The sequence below is a fragment of the Budorcas taxicolor genome, chromosome 20 (assembly GCF_023091745.1).
Source record: "Budorcas taxicolor isolate Tak-1 chromosome 20, Takin1.1, whole genome shotgun sequence".
Taxonomy (NCBI): domain Eukaryota; kingdom Metazoa; phylum Chordata; class Mammalia; order Artiodactyla; family Bovidae; genus Budorcas; species Budorcas taxicolor.
The window spans coordinates 12,143,571-12,162,372 of record NC_068929.1 but is presented as its reverse complement, the minus strand read 5'-3'; the positions used below and the strand labels follow the sequence as shown (position 1 = coordinate 12,162,372).

General features: G+C 38.4%; 1 protein-coding gene across 1 annotated transcript in view; it reads left to right on the top strand.

The window, feature by feature from the left end:
• Positions 1–10,310, top strand: part of FCHO2 (FCH and mu domain containing endocytic adaptor 2) — a 117,303-nt gene extending 106,993 nt beyond the window's left edge. The window contains 4 exon segments of the mRNA XM_052659367.1: positions 5,861–6,060; positions 6,802–6,866; positions 9,806–9,970; positions 10,288–10,310. Coding sequence (XP_052515327.1) covers positions 5,861–6,060; positions 6,802–6,866; positions 9,806–9,970; positions 10,288–10,310 — 453 coding nt within the window.
• The last annotated feature ends 8,492 nt before the right edge of the window (positions 10,311–18,802 follow it).

The window sequence follows — 18,802 nt, the reverse complement described above, 5'->3', positions numbered from 1 at the left end:
AGGCAATGCCAAAGAATGCTCAAACTACCACACAATTGCACTCATCTCACACGCTAGTAAAGTAATGCTCAAAATTCTCCAAGCCAGGCTTCAAAGTTCATAAACCGTGAACTTTTCAGATGTTCAAGCTGGATTTAGAAAAAGCAGAGGAACCAGATCAAATTGCCAGCATCCATTGGATCATCAAAAAAGCAAGAGAGTTCCAAAAAAACATGTACTTCTGCTTTATTGACAACACCAAAGCTTTGACTGTGTTGATCACAATAAACTGTGGAAAATTCTTCAAGAGATAGGAATATCAGGCCACCTGACCTGCCTCCTGAGAAATCTGTATGCGGGTCAAGAAGCAATAATTAGAACTGGACATGGAACAACAGACTGGTTCCAAATAGGAAAAGGAGTACGTCAAGGCTGTATATTGTCACCCTGCTTATTTAATTTATATGCAGAGCACATCATGCAGAATGCTGGGCTGGATGAAGCACAAGCTGGAATCAAGATTGCTGGGAGAAATATCAGTAACCTCAGATATGCAGATGACACCACCGTTATGGCAGAAAGCGAAGAAGAACTAAAGAGCTTCTTGATGAAAGTGAAAGGAGAGTGAAAAAGTTGGCTTAAAACTCAACATTCAGAAAACTAAGATCATGGCATCCGGTCGCATCACTTCCTGGCAAATAGGTGGGAAACAATGGAAACAGACTATTTTGGGGGGCTCCAAAACCACTGCAGATGGTGACTGCAGCCATGAAATTAAAAGACACTTGCTCCTTGGAAGAAAAGTTATGACCAACCTAGACAGCATATTAAAAAGCAGAGCTATTACTTTGCCAACAAAGGTTCATCTGGTCAAAGCTGTGGTTTTTCCAGTAGTCATACGTGGATGTGAGAGATGGACCATAAAGAAAGCTGAACGCCGAAGAATTGATGCTTTTGAACTGTGGTGCTGGAGAAGACTCTTGAGAGTTCCTTGGACTGCAAGGAGATCAAACCAATCCATCCTAAAGGAGATCAGTACTGAATATTCATTGGAAGGACTGATGCTGAAGCTCCAGTACTTTGGCCACCTGATGTGAAGAACTGACTCATTGGGAAAAAAACCCTGATGCTGGAAAAGATTGAAGGCAGGAGGAGAAGGGGACAACAGAGTATGAGATGGTTGGATGGCATCACTGACTTGATGGACATGAGTTTGAGCAAGCTCCGGGAGTTGGTGATAGACAGGGAGGCCTGGTGTCCTGCAGTCCATGGACACGACTGAGTGATGAAGTGAACTTCTCAAACTCTTCCAAAAAAAAAAAACAACAAACCAGAAAAAGAGGAAAGACTTCCAAACTCATTTTATGAGACCAGCATTACCCTGATACCAAAACGAGATAAGGACAGAACAAGAAAAAAATTACAGGCTGATATCCCTGATGAATATAGATGCAGAAATCCTCAACAAAATAATAGCATACCAACTCAGTAATACATTGAAAAGGTCATACACCATGATCAAGTGGGATATATTCTAGGGATGCGAGGATGGTTTCACATGCAGAAATCAATCAGCGTAATATACAACATTAAGAAAAGGAAGATGAAAATCATATGATCATCTCAGTGGATTACAGAAAAAGAATTTGACAAGATTTAACATCTATTTATGATTAAAAACTCCCAATGCAGTGGGTATAGAGGCAGCGTGACTCAACATAATAAATGCTATATATGACAAGCCTACAGCTAGCATCAGGCTCAGTGGTGGAAATCTGAAAGCTTTTCCTCTAAGAGCGGGTATAAGACAAGGAGGCCCACTCTTAACTCTTTTATTCAGTAATAAAAGTTCCAGCCACATCAATTAGGGAAGAAAAGAAAAGGCATCCAGTTTTATCACTCTTCGCTAATCACATAGTATATGTAGAAAGCCTTCAGACTCCTTCAAAACAAAACTTAGAATAAGTACTGAATAATAAATGGATTCAGTGATGTTGCAGAATCCAAAATATATCTGTTGTGTTTCTGTACACTAATAATAAACTAGAAGAGGAATTTAAGAAAATAATCAAAAGAATAAAATACTTAGAGATAAATTTAACCAAGGAGATGAAATACCTGTACACTGAGAACTGGAAGACAGTGATAAAAGACAAAATGAAAAGCTAATCCATGCTCATTGATGGAAGAATTAATATTGTTAAAAATACCCACACTACCCAAACAGATGTAATGTAATACCTATTAAAATTTCAATGGCATTTTTTCACAGAAATAGAATGTGCTTAGTCGCTCAGTCATGTCCTACTCTTTGCGACCCCATGGACTGTAGCCCACCTGTCCTTGGGGGTTCTTCAGGCAAGAATACTAGAGTGGGTTTCCATCCCCTCCTCCAGGGGATCTTCCCAACCCAGATCTCCCGCATCGCAGGCAGATTCTTTACCTACTGAGCCACCAGGAAAGCCCCACAAATAGAATAAACTATCCTGAAATTTGCATGGATTCACAAAATTTGTGTGGGTTTAGCCAAGTAGCCAAAGCAGTCTTGAGAAAGGACAAAATGCTACAGGCATTATGCTCCATGATTTCAACCATATGGCATAGGTATAGTAATTGAAACGGTATTGGCAAAAAATAGTGAAATGAACCAAGCAAAGGAAGACAGAAGTCGCAGGATCTGTTCTTATATGTGGACTCTTGTCAAGCCGAACAGCCAGACCAAGCTCATAGGCACAGGGAACAGATTGGTGACTGCTGGGGCACAGCGGGCTGGGCATGGGTGAAATGCGTGAAGTGGGAGGAGTCAAAAGTTACAGACGTATAAATAAGTCATGGGGATGTAATGCACAGCATGGTGACCAAAGTTAATTCTGGGTTACATGTTTCCAAGTTGCTAAGAGTATATTTTAAAAGTTCTCAGGACAGGAAAAAAAATTGTAGTATGTATGGTGACACACAGTAACTAGACTTACTGTGATGATCATTGTGGTCACTGCACAATGTATATAAGTATCAAATCACCGCATTGTACACCTGAAGCTAAAAAATCAGTTATACTTAAAAACTGTTTTTAAAAAGATTATAGCATCCCTTTCCTGTGGCTACAGTGAACACAAAATTTTTTTTCAGACTAATTAAGAAGAAACATAATATTATCTCTTCTGCCTTGAATATTGTTAGAAAGGTATACTTTAAAAAGGAAGACTTATGTTGTAAAAAGCTGTTTCTAAATTACCTTATAAATTTAATGTGATCCTGATCAGAAACTTAGTGAATTCTGGAGACCTGACAATCATTTTTAAGTTCTCAGAAGCATAAAGCTTGGAAAATTAAGAAATTTTTAAAAAAGTAACCTAAAGTACTGTTTAGTTTTAATGGGAAAACATTATAAGCCAACAGTATTTAAAATAGTTTGGAACTGGCAGAACAATAGATGGCCAGATGAATGGAACAGATTAGAGTATCCAGAAATAGATCTAAGAATAAACGGAAAACTGCTTATATGACATAGTAGCATTTCAAGACAATGTGGAAATGATGAATTTTTCAATAAGTGAAATTGGGGTAACAGACTAGAGATTTGAGGGGGAAATTTGGCTAAATCCCCAGTTCATACCTTAAACCAAAATAAAATCTGCATGTATCAAATGTTTAATAATAATAAATCAAGCCATGAAGTGAAGTAAAGTGAAAGTTGCTCAGTTATGCCTGACTCTTTGTGACCCCATGGATTATACAGTCCATGGAATTCTCCAGGCCAGAATACTGGAGTGGTTAGCCGTTCCCTTCTCCAGGGGATTATCCCAACCCAGGGATCAAACCCAGGTCTCCACGTTGCAGGCAGATTCTTTACCAGCTGGGCTACCAGGGAAGCCCAAATAAAGACATAAAAAATACCAAAATAAAGCATGGGTGAATATCTGTGTATCCATGGGTATATATGCATGTGTGCTGTGCGTTTGTTACATATTTTAATCTTAAAGTGTGGAAGACCTAAGTATACTACAAGCCCAGAAGACGTGCAATAAGCGAATAAGATACTTGAGACAGAAAGAAGTGAATCTGTGTTTTTATATTTGTTTAAACAGAATCAGTATTTAATGAGGGAAGAGTATTATGTAAAACATATCAAAAGGTTTACTTCAAAGAATCCTTATAAATTAGAAGTAAAAGATGAGTAACTCAATAGATAACGTTTAGAAACATGCTTCATGTCAGTAGTAATCAATCAGAGCAATTACTGTTAAGACAACAATGAGATACTAGTTTTAGTTCTCATTAGATTGACCAAAATGAAAAAGATTGCTCTGTTAGGAAAGGTGTGTGTGCGCGTGCATGCTCATTCAGGTCTGACTCTGCGACCCTATGAACTATAGCCCACCAGGCTCCTCTATCCATGAAATTACCACTTGTTAATAGAAGTACAAATTAAGAAAACCTCTTAGAAGGTAACTCTATTAGATTGTTGAATAGGTGTAACCTTTAATTCAGTAGTTCCAGAAATCAGTTCTTTGGAAATCACACAGATGGGGTTGGAAGGTACAAAGGATATTCATTTCAGCATTGTTTGGAACCCACTCGAGTACATGTCCACAGAGGAAGAGATTGATTAAATTAATTATTATGGCCATTTCAAAGAATGAGACAGATCTTGTTTGCATCCCTAGAAAGTCTGGAAGTGTATGTACCATGAGGTTAACAGTGGGGAGTAAGTGCCAAGGGATAAGTTTCCTATTTTCATATTCTTATGTCTTGTTTGAATTTTTAATAGGGTAACTATTAAAAATGACTTATGTTTCTAGGATATAAAAGAATAAAAAAGTACTGCCACTTAAGTTGGCTTAAAGTTTATTCCAAGTATTCATTTTATCATTCATTCAGCAAGTATGTATTATTCAGTGCTTGCTAATTGCTGTGACTAGCATAGGGATATAGTAAACATAATAAGTAAATAATGTATATTGTGCTATGGAGAAAGAAAAGTCTATAGAATAAGATATGGAAGAGTGAAGATGGAGTTTTCATTGTAAATTTAAACAGGATGATCAGATTAGGTCTCATTGAAAAGGAGTAAGTCATTGTGATTAAAATTTCATTTGAAGTTTAGAGTATTCTAACTCCAGGCTGGCAGAACTGCATGATGACCCAGTTTTTCTGTTTTAAATCTAAATTCTTATGAAGAATCTTAGAATTTTCTGTTGAATGTTGACATTCTCAAATGTTAACCTGCATAAATAAGAATCACGTGGTAACACCCTGATTTCTGTACTCTGTACCTGTTGAATCAGATTTTCTGCATTTGGAAGGCAGCAATGGTCAGAGAAGGAAATGGCAACCCACTCCAGTACTCTTGCCTGGAAACTCCCATGGACAGAGGAGCCTGGTCGGCTGCAGTCCATGGGGGTCACTAAGGGTCAGACACAACTGAGCAACTTCACTTTCACTTTTCACTTTCATGCGTTGGAGAAGGAAATGGCAACCCACTTTAGTGTTCTTGTCTGGAGAATCCCAGGGACGGGGGAGCCTGGTGGGCTGCCGTCTGTGGGGTCGCACAGAGTCGGACACGACTGAAGCGACGCAGCAGCAGCAATGGTAACCACTAATATCACCCACCAGTGCCTCCAGATTTTTTGCATTTGGAGCCAGCGGACTATGCATTGTCCACAAGCACCACAGAAATTTTGATGTAAACAGTCCCAGGTCTACACTTTGAGAGTCATGCTTATACCTTTGAGATGAGCCTGCTTCACTCTACCTAGCAACAGACAACTCCCTCATTATTGTTTTTGAATGTGTGATCTCTTGTGTTCATGTCTACGTCAGTATGACTTGTTTACTTTGTAGGTCAAAGGCAGTTGTTTGTTTTTTTCTCTCTTTAAAGGTATCATCAAATGGTATTCAGTCCACTCCTCTGAATCTTGCAACATATTGGAAATGTAGTGCTGGCACCACAGATCTTAGAGTGGATTATAAGTACAACCCGGAAGCTATGGTGGCACCCAGTGTGCTTTCCAACATCCAGGTGGTGGTGCCCGTGGACGGAGGAGTCACAAACATGCAGTCCCTTCCCCCTGCAATATGGTAAAGAAGTAGATTTCTGAATTCCTGCTAAATTCTGTCTGCAGTCCTCCAGTATAGGACCTCATTTCTGAAAGTTGTCTTACAAGTTTGAAAATTTTTAGTGTATTTTCACATGGAAATCATGTTATAAAATGTACATTTCACTAGTCAAGCTACAGTATAAACAAATAAACCCAGAATAAACAAACTAGTTTGCTGTTCCCACCCAGACTTGAATGATTCAGTACAACGTTACCCTCAAAGTACGTTACTTCTCTAAACTATTTTTTTCATTTAAAAATAAAGATAATTATTTTACAGAGTTAAATATAGCATCTAGCATATCTATAGGAAAACCTACCTGGTTAGTGCTTAGTATTTAGCCCCATGTCTTAACTGCCCCTCTTGCTTCCTCCATTAATGTTAGTATATACTCTAACTACTGTTTGTTTATATCTGCTTCACCATTTAATAATGAAACTATTTTCCTTGAGTAATGAAGGTACTCGATCACCTATACATTGTTTTCCTTTCTCTTATCAACAGAAATAGAATTATATAATTTGGTAGATATCTACTTATTAAGAAAAATAATAGTACTTAGTTTATATTATTCATAAACACATTTTCACCAGTGATACTATTCTAAAGAAAATTTAGCACTAGTTCTTGCGAAATATTTAAAGTGTATTTACTGGAGTGCTCATCCATGTACAGGCGTTATGCTAGACACATTAGCTGTGAAGATATTTGTTCTTACAGGAATGCAGAACAGATGAAAGCCTTTTGGAAACTGTCTGGTATTTCAGAAAAATCAGACAATGGAGGTAAGTGTGTGCATGTTTTTTTTGTTTATAATGTAATGGCACTGAAAATGGATCTTTTAGGCATGTTTATGGAAAATTTTCTGGAATTTCATGCCTTCAGTTCTAGAACTGACCACTAGGTGGAAGTTAATACAAAGAAGAGTGGACCAATTGAGATTCAGAACACATTTTTTTCTTCTAGATTGGATGTGCTTTCTCTGTAAGAAAATGTTTTGCTATAACTTTATAAATATTATGTAAATGTTCCTTATGTTCATGTGCTAACATTAAGAGAAGTGAAGTCGCTCAGTCGTGTCTGACTCTTTGCGACCTGTGGACTGTAGCCCACCAAGCTCCTCCGTCCATGGGATTCTCCAGGCAAGAATACTGAAGTGGGTTGCCATTTCCTTCTCCAGGGAATCTTCCCGACCCAGGGATCGAACCCAGGTCTCCCACATTTCAGGCAGACCTCTGCCTATAGACATCTGGGAAACTTGATAATTGAAACTGATAACTAATTAAAGTAATTAACATGCTGTTTAGTTCATTCTGTTAATGAGGTCTGCCTGGCCTCCCGGAAATAGTACAGAAACTTTCAGGCTTTAAAAACTCCCCTTGCCTATCTTGCCTACTCTTTCTCAAGAGAACCTTTCCTTGGTCATTTACCCTTATTAAAACTATTATCAGCCTTTAATTCTGTGATCACTATTTCAAGAAGCAGCAAGTTAATTGCCTCCTGCCTCCATGTCTGCATTTGTTTGTGTTCACAGTGCCAAGGGGAAGTCTCTACTCGTTAGTTAGTTAGTTGGTCGCTCCTAGTATATCCTCTAACTCAGTTCAGAATAGAATTGCCAGGACAGTCTTTAACATTTTAATGGCAGTTTCTCTTAACCAAAGGAGACTTCTCTTACTCCGTTTGAAGACCTAATTAATCTCCAATAACTTTTCCTATTAAGTAGGTTTTTTGGCTTTTCAAGTTTTACTCACTTTTTTCCTTTTGAACATTTTAAGCATCATGTGATTAAAATGTAAAATATATCATCAGTTTTTCTTAAAGGTATTTTTGCATAAAAGACCAGGTACATGCTTGTATTGTATACCTCCTGTGCTGAACTAGGCTTTTACTACTAGAGAACCACACTCCTGACCCAGCTAATCTCTGGTTCCTTTGTTCGTATTTGGTACTTAAAGTTTGCCTATGTTCAATTGGCAAGTGTACTGATTTTTACTCTAGCTGTATGACTAGGAGATAAACCTGAAATTCCTAGTTGAAACTGGAAGTACGGCCAGTTAGCAAGGAAGAAAGGGTATATTTTCCCCATATTTAATGAAACAATATTATTGTAGATATTTGCCAAGAACTGAATTTGTTCTCTGAAAAACAGGATACAAATTTTCTAACTGGGTATTGTAATTATAGTTTCCCTCTGCTGTTCAGGTATCAGAGTGACTGAGGAAATGGAAACATCTTACAAATGTGGTTCTGATTTGGTTAGTCAACTTTTAAAAAGAGATCTCCAAATTAGAATACAATAAAGTAGAAGTCTGTTTCTATTTTGGCTTTATGCTTGGAGAGGAGCAGCAAATATTCTAAAGTTTTAGGGTTGCCCTGGTGACTGCTCTTGGCCCATGGTCGCACTTGCACAGAATTGAGTTGCATATCACAAACTAAAAGTTTAAGGAGGACTTGGACACGGGCTAAGAGTTAGACAGCAATTCATTTTCCCAACTGATCTGTGTGCCACCAGGTACAATAGTATAGGGTAGGGTCTTTGTTACATTTTCGTTCAGGTTTCTCTGTGGTGTTCAGTTTCTGCACAGGGAATCACAGAATGTCACTGTTTCTACCCAGCAATTCTGTCTATTTTCCTCAAACCAGAAACCTGGGAACCCTCCCTCCTAGGCCTCTCCTCCTGTTCACCCTTTTGATTTCAACTCCTGAATGTTTTCCAAATTCATTCTCCTCTTTCCTTTCCCTCAGTGCAGTTCAAATACCCTTTTCCTGTCACCTACAGTCCTAGACCATTTTATTGACTTTCAGGTAGTGTCTTGTACCTTGCTGCCCTTCTAAGATTCCTACCTGGAATGTTCTGTCTTCCTTGTCTTTGCTGGCTCCCTATGTTTATTTCTTATCATGGTCTGTAAAGATACTTAGAGCTTTTCTCAGCTACCAGTCCATCATCTTCTGCCACGTTGCTCCACTTACATCTGTCCTCCAGATCTTCTGGTATAGATGAAGTTACCTTAAATGCAACATGCTGTCAGCTCTCCCGTCTCTGCACCTGTAGTTACCTTTTCCTGAAATAGGCCCCATCATCCCCACAACATTTTATGTGCTTTGTGTCCATAGCTTTTGATAGTTTTTGTTTTGTATAATAAATTTATAATAATATAAATTTATAATAGTCATAATTTATACTATTTCTGCCAGACTGTTAGACTGAGGAATGTGGAATAAATGGTTATATTGAAAAGAAAGCCCCTCAGACATATTTGGCATGATTTTAGAAAGAAAGATGAACACAGAGGTAATACTGGTAACAGCTCTTCCCAACCTTAGCTATCTTAGCTTCTTTACCTCTCCCGCCCCATGGCACTCAGCAGTCATTTCCCTTTGGCTTTAATGCCCATTCATCGCTTCTAGGGCTTCCTTCCTTCCTTCCTGTCCTCAGCCTTACTTGTCTTTTAACTCACTTCAACACAACACACAGTGTAGGAATATCAATAGTAAATCCCTCTGAAGACTGTTATTAAGTCAAAGAGAAGCATGGATTAAGATTACTTAATGAAAATCCAGATTCACTGACTAAAATCTGATTTGAAAACAGGACGATGATTCATGTATACGTTTAAAGAATTTGGGATAGGGTTGACTTTTTTTTTAGCTTTTACTTGCTCACTTGCCTTTTTTGGTGTGAAATATAGTATCCTGTGTAAGTTCTTTGTTATTTTCCTTGTAGGTTCTGGGTCCCTCAGAGCAAAATTTGATCTTTCAGAAGGACCCAGTAAACCCACAACACTTGCAGTGCAATTCCTCAGCGAGGGAAGTACCCTCTCAGGAGTAGATACTGAACTTGTAGGCACTGGCTACAGGCTTTCCTTAGTAAAGAAGCGGTTTGCCACTGGTAAGTTGGGAGATTTCAAGCTTTTTCATGTACATGGGAAACATTTATATTCTAACAGTTACTAAATGACTTTCAAGTAGTTTATAGTCTGAAGGCATGGAAATGTTTCCTTTGACCTTTGGTACAAAGTGCCAGATAGAGACACACCTGGGAGAGAGAGTACTCATGGTCAGTATAGCTGAACACCTGTGATCTGATTCTAATGTACTGTAAACAGCAGATGGGAACTAGGGTTTGTATCTGTAACCACAGTGGAAATGTCTTCCTTTGAGTTCATGTGAAATTATAATGGCAAAGGTCTCCTTGGTGTTTTCCAGGACGATACCTGGCGGATTGTTGATGGACCTGGGAAAGTGGTTGGCTCAAGGGAGTAGTACAGACCTGCCGTTCTGCATTATTTTTCTTTCCAAACACTATTCTGACTTGTATTATATCTTTAAGAGCTGACTACAAACATTAAATTGCACTTTTGAAGTGAGTCACCGGAGAAAATAGCACTGAAATGATTTTCAACGCTGTAAATGATCAACTGCAATATTCAGGAAGCACGTGTATTCAGATTCTCAGTAAAATGAAGTTTTTATAGGCTGGAAATTTTATCTTCAGTGTCTATGTTGAAAAAGGGGCTGATAGCGTAATATGAGGCCTGAAATTTCAGGAGAGGAAGCACAAAATAATTTAGCTTTCTATAAGTTTTTAGAGTCAGAGATAGCTTTTAAAAACATTTAAGTTTGATATTGAATGGATACAAACAGAACGTGAATTCTAAGTTTGGGATAATGTTGATAACACTCAATCAAATTGAGTTATGTGCCATAAAGTAATCAGACCAGAGTCCAAGGTGTATGCAAAATCTATAATTTGATTCTCATATAAACATATTAATAAAGTGTAAATGGTGTTTTATATGATTTTTTTTAATCCTCAAGTGCAATGTGTTTTAAAATAAGCTTGCAAAAGACAGCAGAGAAATTTGCTTCTGCAGTTAACTTTATAGAAGTTGTGATTGTTTTGATGAATTAATGCTGTAGATTTAATTTATTTTTATATGGATTGCATAATGTGTGCCTTTAAAACAATAACAAAACCCAGAAATGTGCCTATCCAGTTTGTGTTCATTAATGTGCCTCACTTTTTTCCTCACAGTCCATATTTTGTATTCAGAATCTTAGTCAAGAATTTTTATAAGATAATTGCGATTTTTTATAAAAATCTTTGGTTGCAATTGCAATGGGAATTCAGAATAACTAGAGGACAATTTATACTTAAGAACCCTGGCTCCCTTCTTTAGTGTTACACTGTAGCCACTAGGGAAATAGAACTAACGGCGTATGTTTACAGGGAAAAAGATTACCTTCAGATGTTCCATCTTAACCTTATCAAAAAATTCTGCAAAACCGTAATGGTAAATTGGTAACTGGCATTTTCACTCAAGTTAGCATTTCCTCTCACTCTTATTATTGGAAATTTATATATTTATTTACTGAATGTGATGTGAGCATGAGTTTGTAGTAGTTTGTGAGGAACACACTTTAGAAAAGATCAGTTTGGGCATTTTCAACACTTGGAAAAATTGGCAGTTTTTATGTTCTTATCACCTCCTGCTAAAAATGAGGAAACTGTTTGAAATGATGGATTGGGTTAAGCGTTTCTTAAAATAAACTACTAATATTAAATAGTAAAAAACCTAACTTTATAACAAATCCTGATTAACTGAAGGAAGTAAATATTTTGGACACAGTTTCATAATTTACAAATGGGAATTTTATTTATAAGGATAAGTACCAGTGTCCTGCATTTTGCATAGAAGTAATAAATTGTGTTATATATAGTAAATTTATATAAAATCACTAATTGTTCTCCTAAGCTCTACAGAAAGTAAAATCCCTCCCTCTATACATTTATGTAACACCTTGCTATATTAAATACAGCAGAAAATCTATTCATTAGCAATATATATATAACACAATATGTGCTTTTTTAATATATTCAGTGTTAGCCCCATTCTAAATTTAGATTTGACTAAAGCAATACATAAGACAATTTGCTAAAATTTTCATCTTTACTAGATAGTGCACAGAATTAGAATTTCTAACATATTGTACCCTTTTAAATGCCAATTACAGTCCCTTACTGAAATCTTAACTGTAATTGCTTTGCAGTCAAACTGCTTTTATTGGGCAGTTAATATTTTATTATTGGATAGACACCATTATACTCACCATGTTTGTTTTTAATCAAGTATTACCTTAAAATATACAAACTAGTGAAATGGTTATACTTCTGCACTTTCTTAAATTACCAGTCTTCATACCAAGTGTTGGTACATAAATTTGTATCGGGTGCAGGTTACAATTTTGAAGCCATATGAGTTTATATTGATTTTTTCATTTAAAAATCCACTAATGGTGTAAAAAAGACCAATAGATTTTCAATGGGAAATGTATTTTAGCAAGCTGGTTCTTGCTTATGTATAGTGATAAACTTTGTAGCTGCCTCTTTAACCAAGAATTTATAAACACAGAACTCTTAACAAATGTGAGTTTTTAAGATTTGTTATTTACTACTCTGAGTTGTAATTAGAACAATGCAAATCTTACAATATTTTGTAAATATTTTTGATTTTTCATAAAATGTAAATTTTACATAAAAGTTGTACCCTTAATAAACATGTAATATATAATTTATCAGTTGGCTTGTGTGCTGTACTTTTGTTGATAGTAATAATAGCTGTGTCATAGACATTATGACAAGGCAAGCTTGGTAAGTAATGAATAATTGGTTTTGAACTTTGTATCACCATTTAGACAGGCATATAGATTGGTCTGTTACTAAGTTTTAATTGGTTATATAGGAAAACTTCATTTAGCATATAACCCAAAAATGTAGAAAGTGTTTAACAAGGGATTATTTTTGTTTCTAAATATACTTAAATTGATGTTAAGCTTTAGCAAATACTTTCCCCCTGACCAGTTTTTTAGGAACACAGTGTTACAGTTTCAAAATTATATTCTTCCAAGGAAAACCAAGGCTTTCAGAAACCAGTGGATTTAGAAAGGAGTTAAAAAAATAAAATTGAAAAAGATTTCCTAATAAATATTAAAAATTTTGCTGACTCTATGTCATAAAAAGGACAGGTTGTGTTGGGTTGGGGAACCTGTGTAACAAACAGGTAGCAGTCTTACCATTCATGTCATACACTTCACTTATCTTATTTCTTTATTAGTTTCTTTTTTTCCCCTTCCCCTGCTCCCACCTGTTATAGTGAGTGATGCTAGCTGCTATAGTAAGTAAGGTCTCAGGAACTTAACACTGTAAAATAGTATTGCTCACATCACAGTTCTAGGAGGTTGGAGGAAGAGCTCTGCTCGTCACGGTAATTCAGGGCAGGCTCCCTCTGTTTTTGTGACTCTGCTCAAAGTCTTCTCCATTTGGCCAGTGGACGGGGAAAGAGAGAAAATGGGCATTTATGGGCCAGGCCCAGAATTGGCATTATTTCCGTTCACATTCCTTTAGCAACAACTTGACCTGTGCTCCCAACTAACTACAAGGAAAGATGGGAAATACAGTGTGGCTGTGTGCCTAGGAGGAAAAGAAAACATGTTTTGATAACCCAGTAATCCTCTGGCATGTATCCTACCCTTTCTCTATTTCGTTAACTTGCTTTATTCCTTTCTCCTAAATGTGTATTTAATGGTGTCTGTGGCTTTCACTACAAAGGGTCTGTTCCATCATCTCTTGCTATATATACACATTTTACCCCTATTTTAAATTATATCTGATTATTTCCATATTTCTTCTAATTATATATGATATTTATGATTATTTGTAACTCAGAAACCAGTGCTTTAGTATGCAGCATTTCATCTGTCAATTATTTTTTAACTGCAAATAACACAAAATAAAACTAAAAATGTTTTAAACAAAGTGTTTTTCACATCACAGAGTCTGCGAGTTTTCTGTTGCTATTATTGGACAGAACAAGTGATTCACTTGGCATTTTTCTATGGTTGCAATGTGGCTGCCACAGCTTCAGATTATATGTTTTCATCCAAAGCTAGGAGAGGGGCAGTTTCAGGTATGTCTGTCCTTTTCTGTCAGGAGAATTAAAGCTTTTCCAGCACATTTCTGCTTCCTACTGGCCAGAATTGTGTAAGGGGCAGAACTGTTTAAAGTAGCCTTTTTTTTTTTTAATGATAAAGGAGAAGGGGCTGGGAATGGCTTGAACATGAGCTGGCCAGCAGATCCAGCACAGAGTTTCTGACTGGTGGCACTAGTAATAAAGAACCCGCCTGCCAACACAGGAGACAGAAGAGACACACGTTCAGTCCCTGGGTCGGGAAGACCCCCTGGAGGAGGACACGGCAACCCACTCCAGAATTCTTGCCTGGAGAATCCCATGGATAGAGCAGCCTGGAGGGCTACAGTCCATAGGTTTGAAGGGTTGGACATGACTGAAGTGACTTAGCACACCAGTGCACGTGAGCGTGTTTCCTTACAGCCTATTTCCAATTAAATCTCTGCACTTAGCCCAACTTACTTGACAATTTTAAATTTTAACTCAAGGAGCAGGGTGAACTTGAAAGTGCTCTAAATCTTTTTTTATCTTCAGAAGAGTGAATCAGTAAAATTTCCTTTAAGAGCAGTTTTCCAAAACCTTTAAAAACCCTATTTATCATTTAGACTAGTATTTCATCACTGTCAGGAATTTGTCCTAAGAAAATGAGACAAGTAAGCAAAGATAAGTTTATACTATGAAAAGCTTGGAAGGATTGGTTAAGTGAATTGATAACAGCCATTTAGTGAAATACTATATAGGTATTTAAAATAATCATGGATAGCACAGCAAATACCTATAATAAACCATAATGGAAAAAAATATGAAAAAGCATGTGTATATATGTATAACAATCTCTTTGCCATACACCAGAAACACATTATAAATCTACTTCAATAAATTAAAACAATCATGAAGGTCTATAGTCATTGATAATGAAAAGGTCAGTTTTTATTCCAATCCCAAAGGGTGATGCCAAGGAATGTTCAAACTACCGCATAGTTGCACTCATTTCACATGATAGCAAGGTAATACTCAAAATCCAAAGAAATTCCCCCACTGTTGTGAAGGTTCTGAACCCCACTTCGGGCTTCCTAGCCTGCTGCTGCTAAGTCACTTCAGTCGTGTCTGACTCTGCGACCCCATGGACTGCAGCCCACCAGGCTCCTCCGTCCATGGGGTTTCCAGGCAAGAGTACTGGAGTGGGGTGCCATTGCCTTCTCCATTCCTAGCCTGAGGATCCAACAAAGAAACTAGGAATCCGCAGAGAATCTGACCTTGAAAGCCAGCGAAATTTGATACAAGACTTCCACAGGACTGGAGAAAACAGAGACTCCAGTCTTGGAGGCCACAAACAAAACCTTGCCTGCACCAAGACTCAGGAAAGAGCAGTGAACCCATAGGAGACAACCAAAACTACCTGCTAGTGTAGGAGGGTCTCCTTGAGGCGTGGGTTGGCAGGAGCTCATCACAGGAATGGGAACACTGGCAGCAGCAGTCTGGGAAGGTCCCCCTTGGCATAAACCCTCTTGGAGGTTGCCATTAACCTGACCATAGAGCCCGAAATAGAACCTGTAGACCTGAGGGCTGGGTCACCTCAGGCCAAGAAACTACCAGGGAGGGAGTGTAGCCCCACCCATCAGCAGATAACTGAAGCTTTACTGAGCAAGGCCCTGCCCAACAGAGCAAGACCCAGTTTCCCCACCACCAGCCTTTCCCATCAGGAAGCTTACAAAAAAAAGCCTCTTAACTTCCTCTATCAGAGGGCAGATGCAAGAAGCAAGAAGAACCACAGTCCCACAGTGACTAAAAAAGGCACATTATAGAAAGTTAATCATGAAAAAGCAGACAGTTATGTGCCAGAGGAAGGGACAAGGTAAAAACACCAGAGAAACAACTAAATGAAGTGGAGATAGGCCACCTTTCAGAAAAAGGGGTAATGATAGTGAAGATGATTCAGGGTCTCAGAGAAAGAATGGAGGCAAAGATTGAGAAGATGCAAAAAATGTTTTCCGAAGAGTTAAAGAACAGACAGGCGAGCGATGCACTAGAAGGGATCAGTAGCAGAGTAAGTGAGGCAGAAGAACGGATACGTGGCCTGGAGGACTGAATGGCGGAAACCGCTGCTGCCAAGCAACATGGGAAAAAGAACGGAAAGCATGAAGACAGCCTAGGAGGCCTCTGGGACGACACTAAATGCATCAACGTTCGCATATAGGGGTCCCAGAAGGAGAAGAGAGAGAGAAGGGACCTGAGAAAATATTTGAAGAGAGAATAGCTCAGAATTTCCCTAACATGGGAAAGGAAACAGTTAACCAAGTCCAGGAAGCACAGGGTCCCAGGCAGGATAAACCTAAGGAGGAACACAAGGAGACACATAATAATCAAACTGTAAAAATTAAAGACCAAGATAAAACATTAAAAGCAACAAGGGAAAAACGACAAATAATACACAAGGGAACTTCCATCAGGCTATCAGCTGATTTCTTGACAAAAACTCTACAAGCCAGAAGGGAATGGCATGGTATATTTAAAGTGATGAAAGGGAAGAACCTACAACCAAGAAGACTCTCTCCAGCATGACTCCTTCAGATTTAATGGAGAAATCAAAAGCTTTCCAGACAGCAAAAGTTGAACTCAGCACTACCAAAGCAGCTTTACAACAAATGCTAAAGGAACATCTCTAGGCAGGAAACAGAAGGAAAAGACTACCTACAAAAAATAAACCCAAAGTAATTAAGAAAATGATAACAGGATCATACATTATTGATCAGTTCAGCTGCTTAGTTGTGTCCAACTCTTTGCAACCCCATGGACTGCAGCATGCCCCCCTGGATTGACTTCAGCACATTCTTGATAGGATCATAAATATCATTAATTAACTTAAATGGATTAAATGCACCAACCAAAATACATAGACTGACCGAGCACTGTATAATCATAAGAGATTTGATAGCCTGATGAAGTATGGAATGAGGTTCATGACATTGTACAGGAGACAGGGATCAAGACCATCCCCATGGAAAAGAAATGCAAAAAAGCAAAATGGCTGTCTGAGGAGGCCTTACAAATAGCTGTGAAAAGAAGAGAAGCAAAAAGCAAAGGAGAAAAGGAAAGATAATAAGCATCTGAATGCAGAGTTCCAGAGAATAGCAAGGAGAGGTAAGAAAGCCGTCATCAGAGATCAATGCAAAGAAATAGAGGAAAATGACAGAATGGGAAAGACTAGAGATCTCTTCAAGAAAATTGGAGATACCAAGGGAACATGTCATGCAAAGATGGGCTCGATAAAGGACAGAAATGGTATGGACCTAACAGAAGCAGAGGATATTAAGAAGAGGTGGCAAGAATACACGGAAGAACTGTACAAAAAAGATCTTCACAACCAAGATAATCACGATGGTGTGTTCACCTAGAGCCAGACATCCTGGAATGTGAAGTCAAGTGGGCCTTAGAAAGCATCACTACGAACAAAGCTAGTGGAGGTGATGGAATTCCAGTTGAGCTATTTCAAATCCTGAAGGATGATGCTGTGAAAGTGCTGCACTCAATATGCCAGCAAATTTGGAAAACTCAGCAGTGGCCACAGTGACAGTGACAGTGACAGTGAAGTCGCTCAGTCGTGTCTGACTCTGTGACCCAGTGGACTGTATAGCCCACCAGGCTCCTCTGTCCATGGGATTCTCCAGGCAAGAATACTGGAGTGGGTTGCCATTTCCTTCTCCAGGGGATCTTCCTGACCCAGGGATCGAACCCAGGTCTCCCACATTGCAGGCAGATGCTTTAACCTCTGAGCCACCAGGGAAGCACAGGACTGGAAAAGGTCAGTTTTCATTCCAATCCCAAAGAAAGGCAATGCCAAAGAATGCTGCAACTACCACACAATTGCACTCATCTCACATGCTAGTAAAGTAATGCTCAAAATTCTACAAGCCAGGCTTCAGCAATATGTGAACTGTGAACTTCCAGATGTTCAAGCTGGTTTTAGAAAAGGCAGAGGAACCAGAGATCAAATTGCCAACATCCTCTGGATCATGGAAAAAGCAAGAGAGTTCCAGAAAAACATCTATTTCTGCTTTATTGACTATGCCAAAGCCTTTGACTGTGTGGATCACAATAAACTGGAAAATTCTGAAAGAGATGGGAATACCAGACCACCTGACCTGCCTCTTGAGAAAGCTGTATGCAGGTCAGGAAGCAACAGTTAGAACTGGACATGGAACAACAGACTGGTTCCAAATAGGAAAAGGAGTACATCAAGGCTGTATATTGTCACTCTGCTTATTTAACTTCTATGCAGAGTACATCATGAGAAACGCTGGGGTTGAAGAAGCACAAGCTGAAATCAAGATTGCCGGGAGAAATATCAATAACCTCAGATAGGCGGATGACACCACCCTTATGGCAGAAAGTGAAGAGGAACTAAAAAGCCTCTTGATGAGGGTGAAAGAGGAGAGTGAAAAAGTTGGCTTAAAGCTCAACATTCAAACTAAGATCATGGCATCCAGTCCCATCACTTCATGGGAAATAGATGGGGAAACAGTGTCAGACTATTTTTGGGGGCTCCCAAATCACTGCAGATGGTGACTGCAGCCATGAAATTAAAAGATGCTTACTCTTTGGAAGAAAAGTTATGACCAACCTAGACAGCTTATTCAAAAGCAGAGACATTACTTTGGCAACAAAGTTCCATCTAGTCAAGGCTATGGTTTTTCCAGTGATCATGTATGGATGTGAGAATTGGACTGTGAAGAAGGCTGAGCACCGAAGAATTG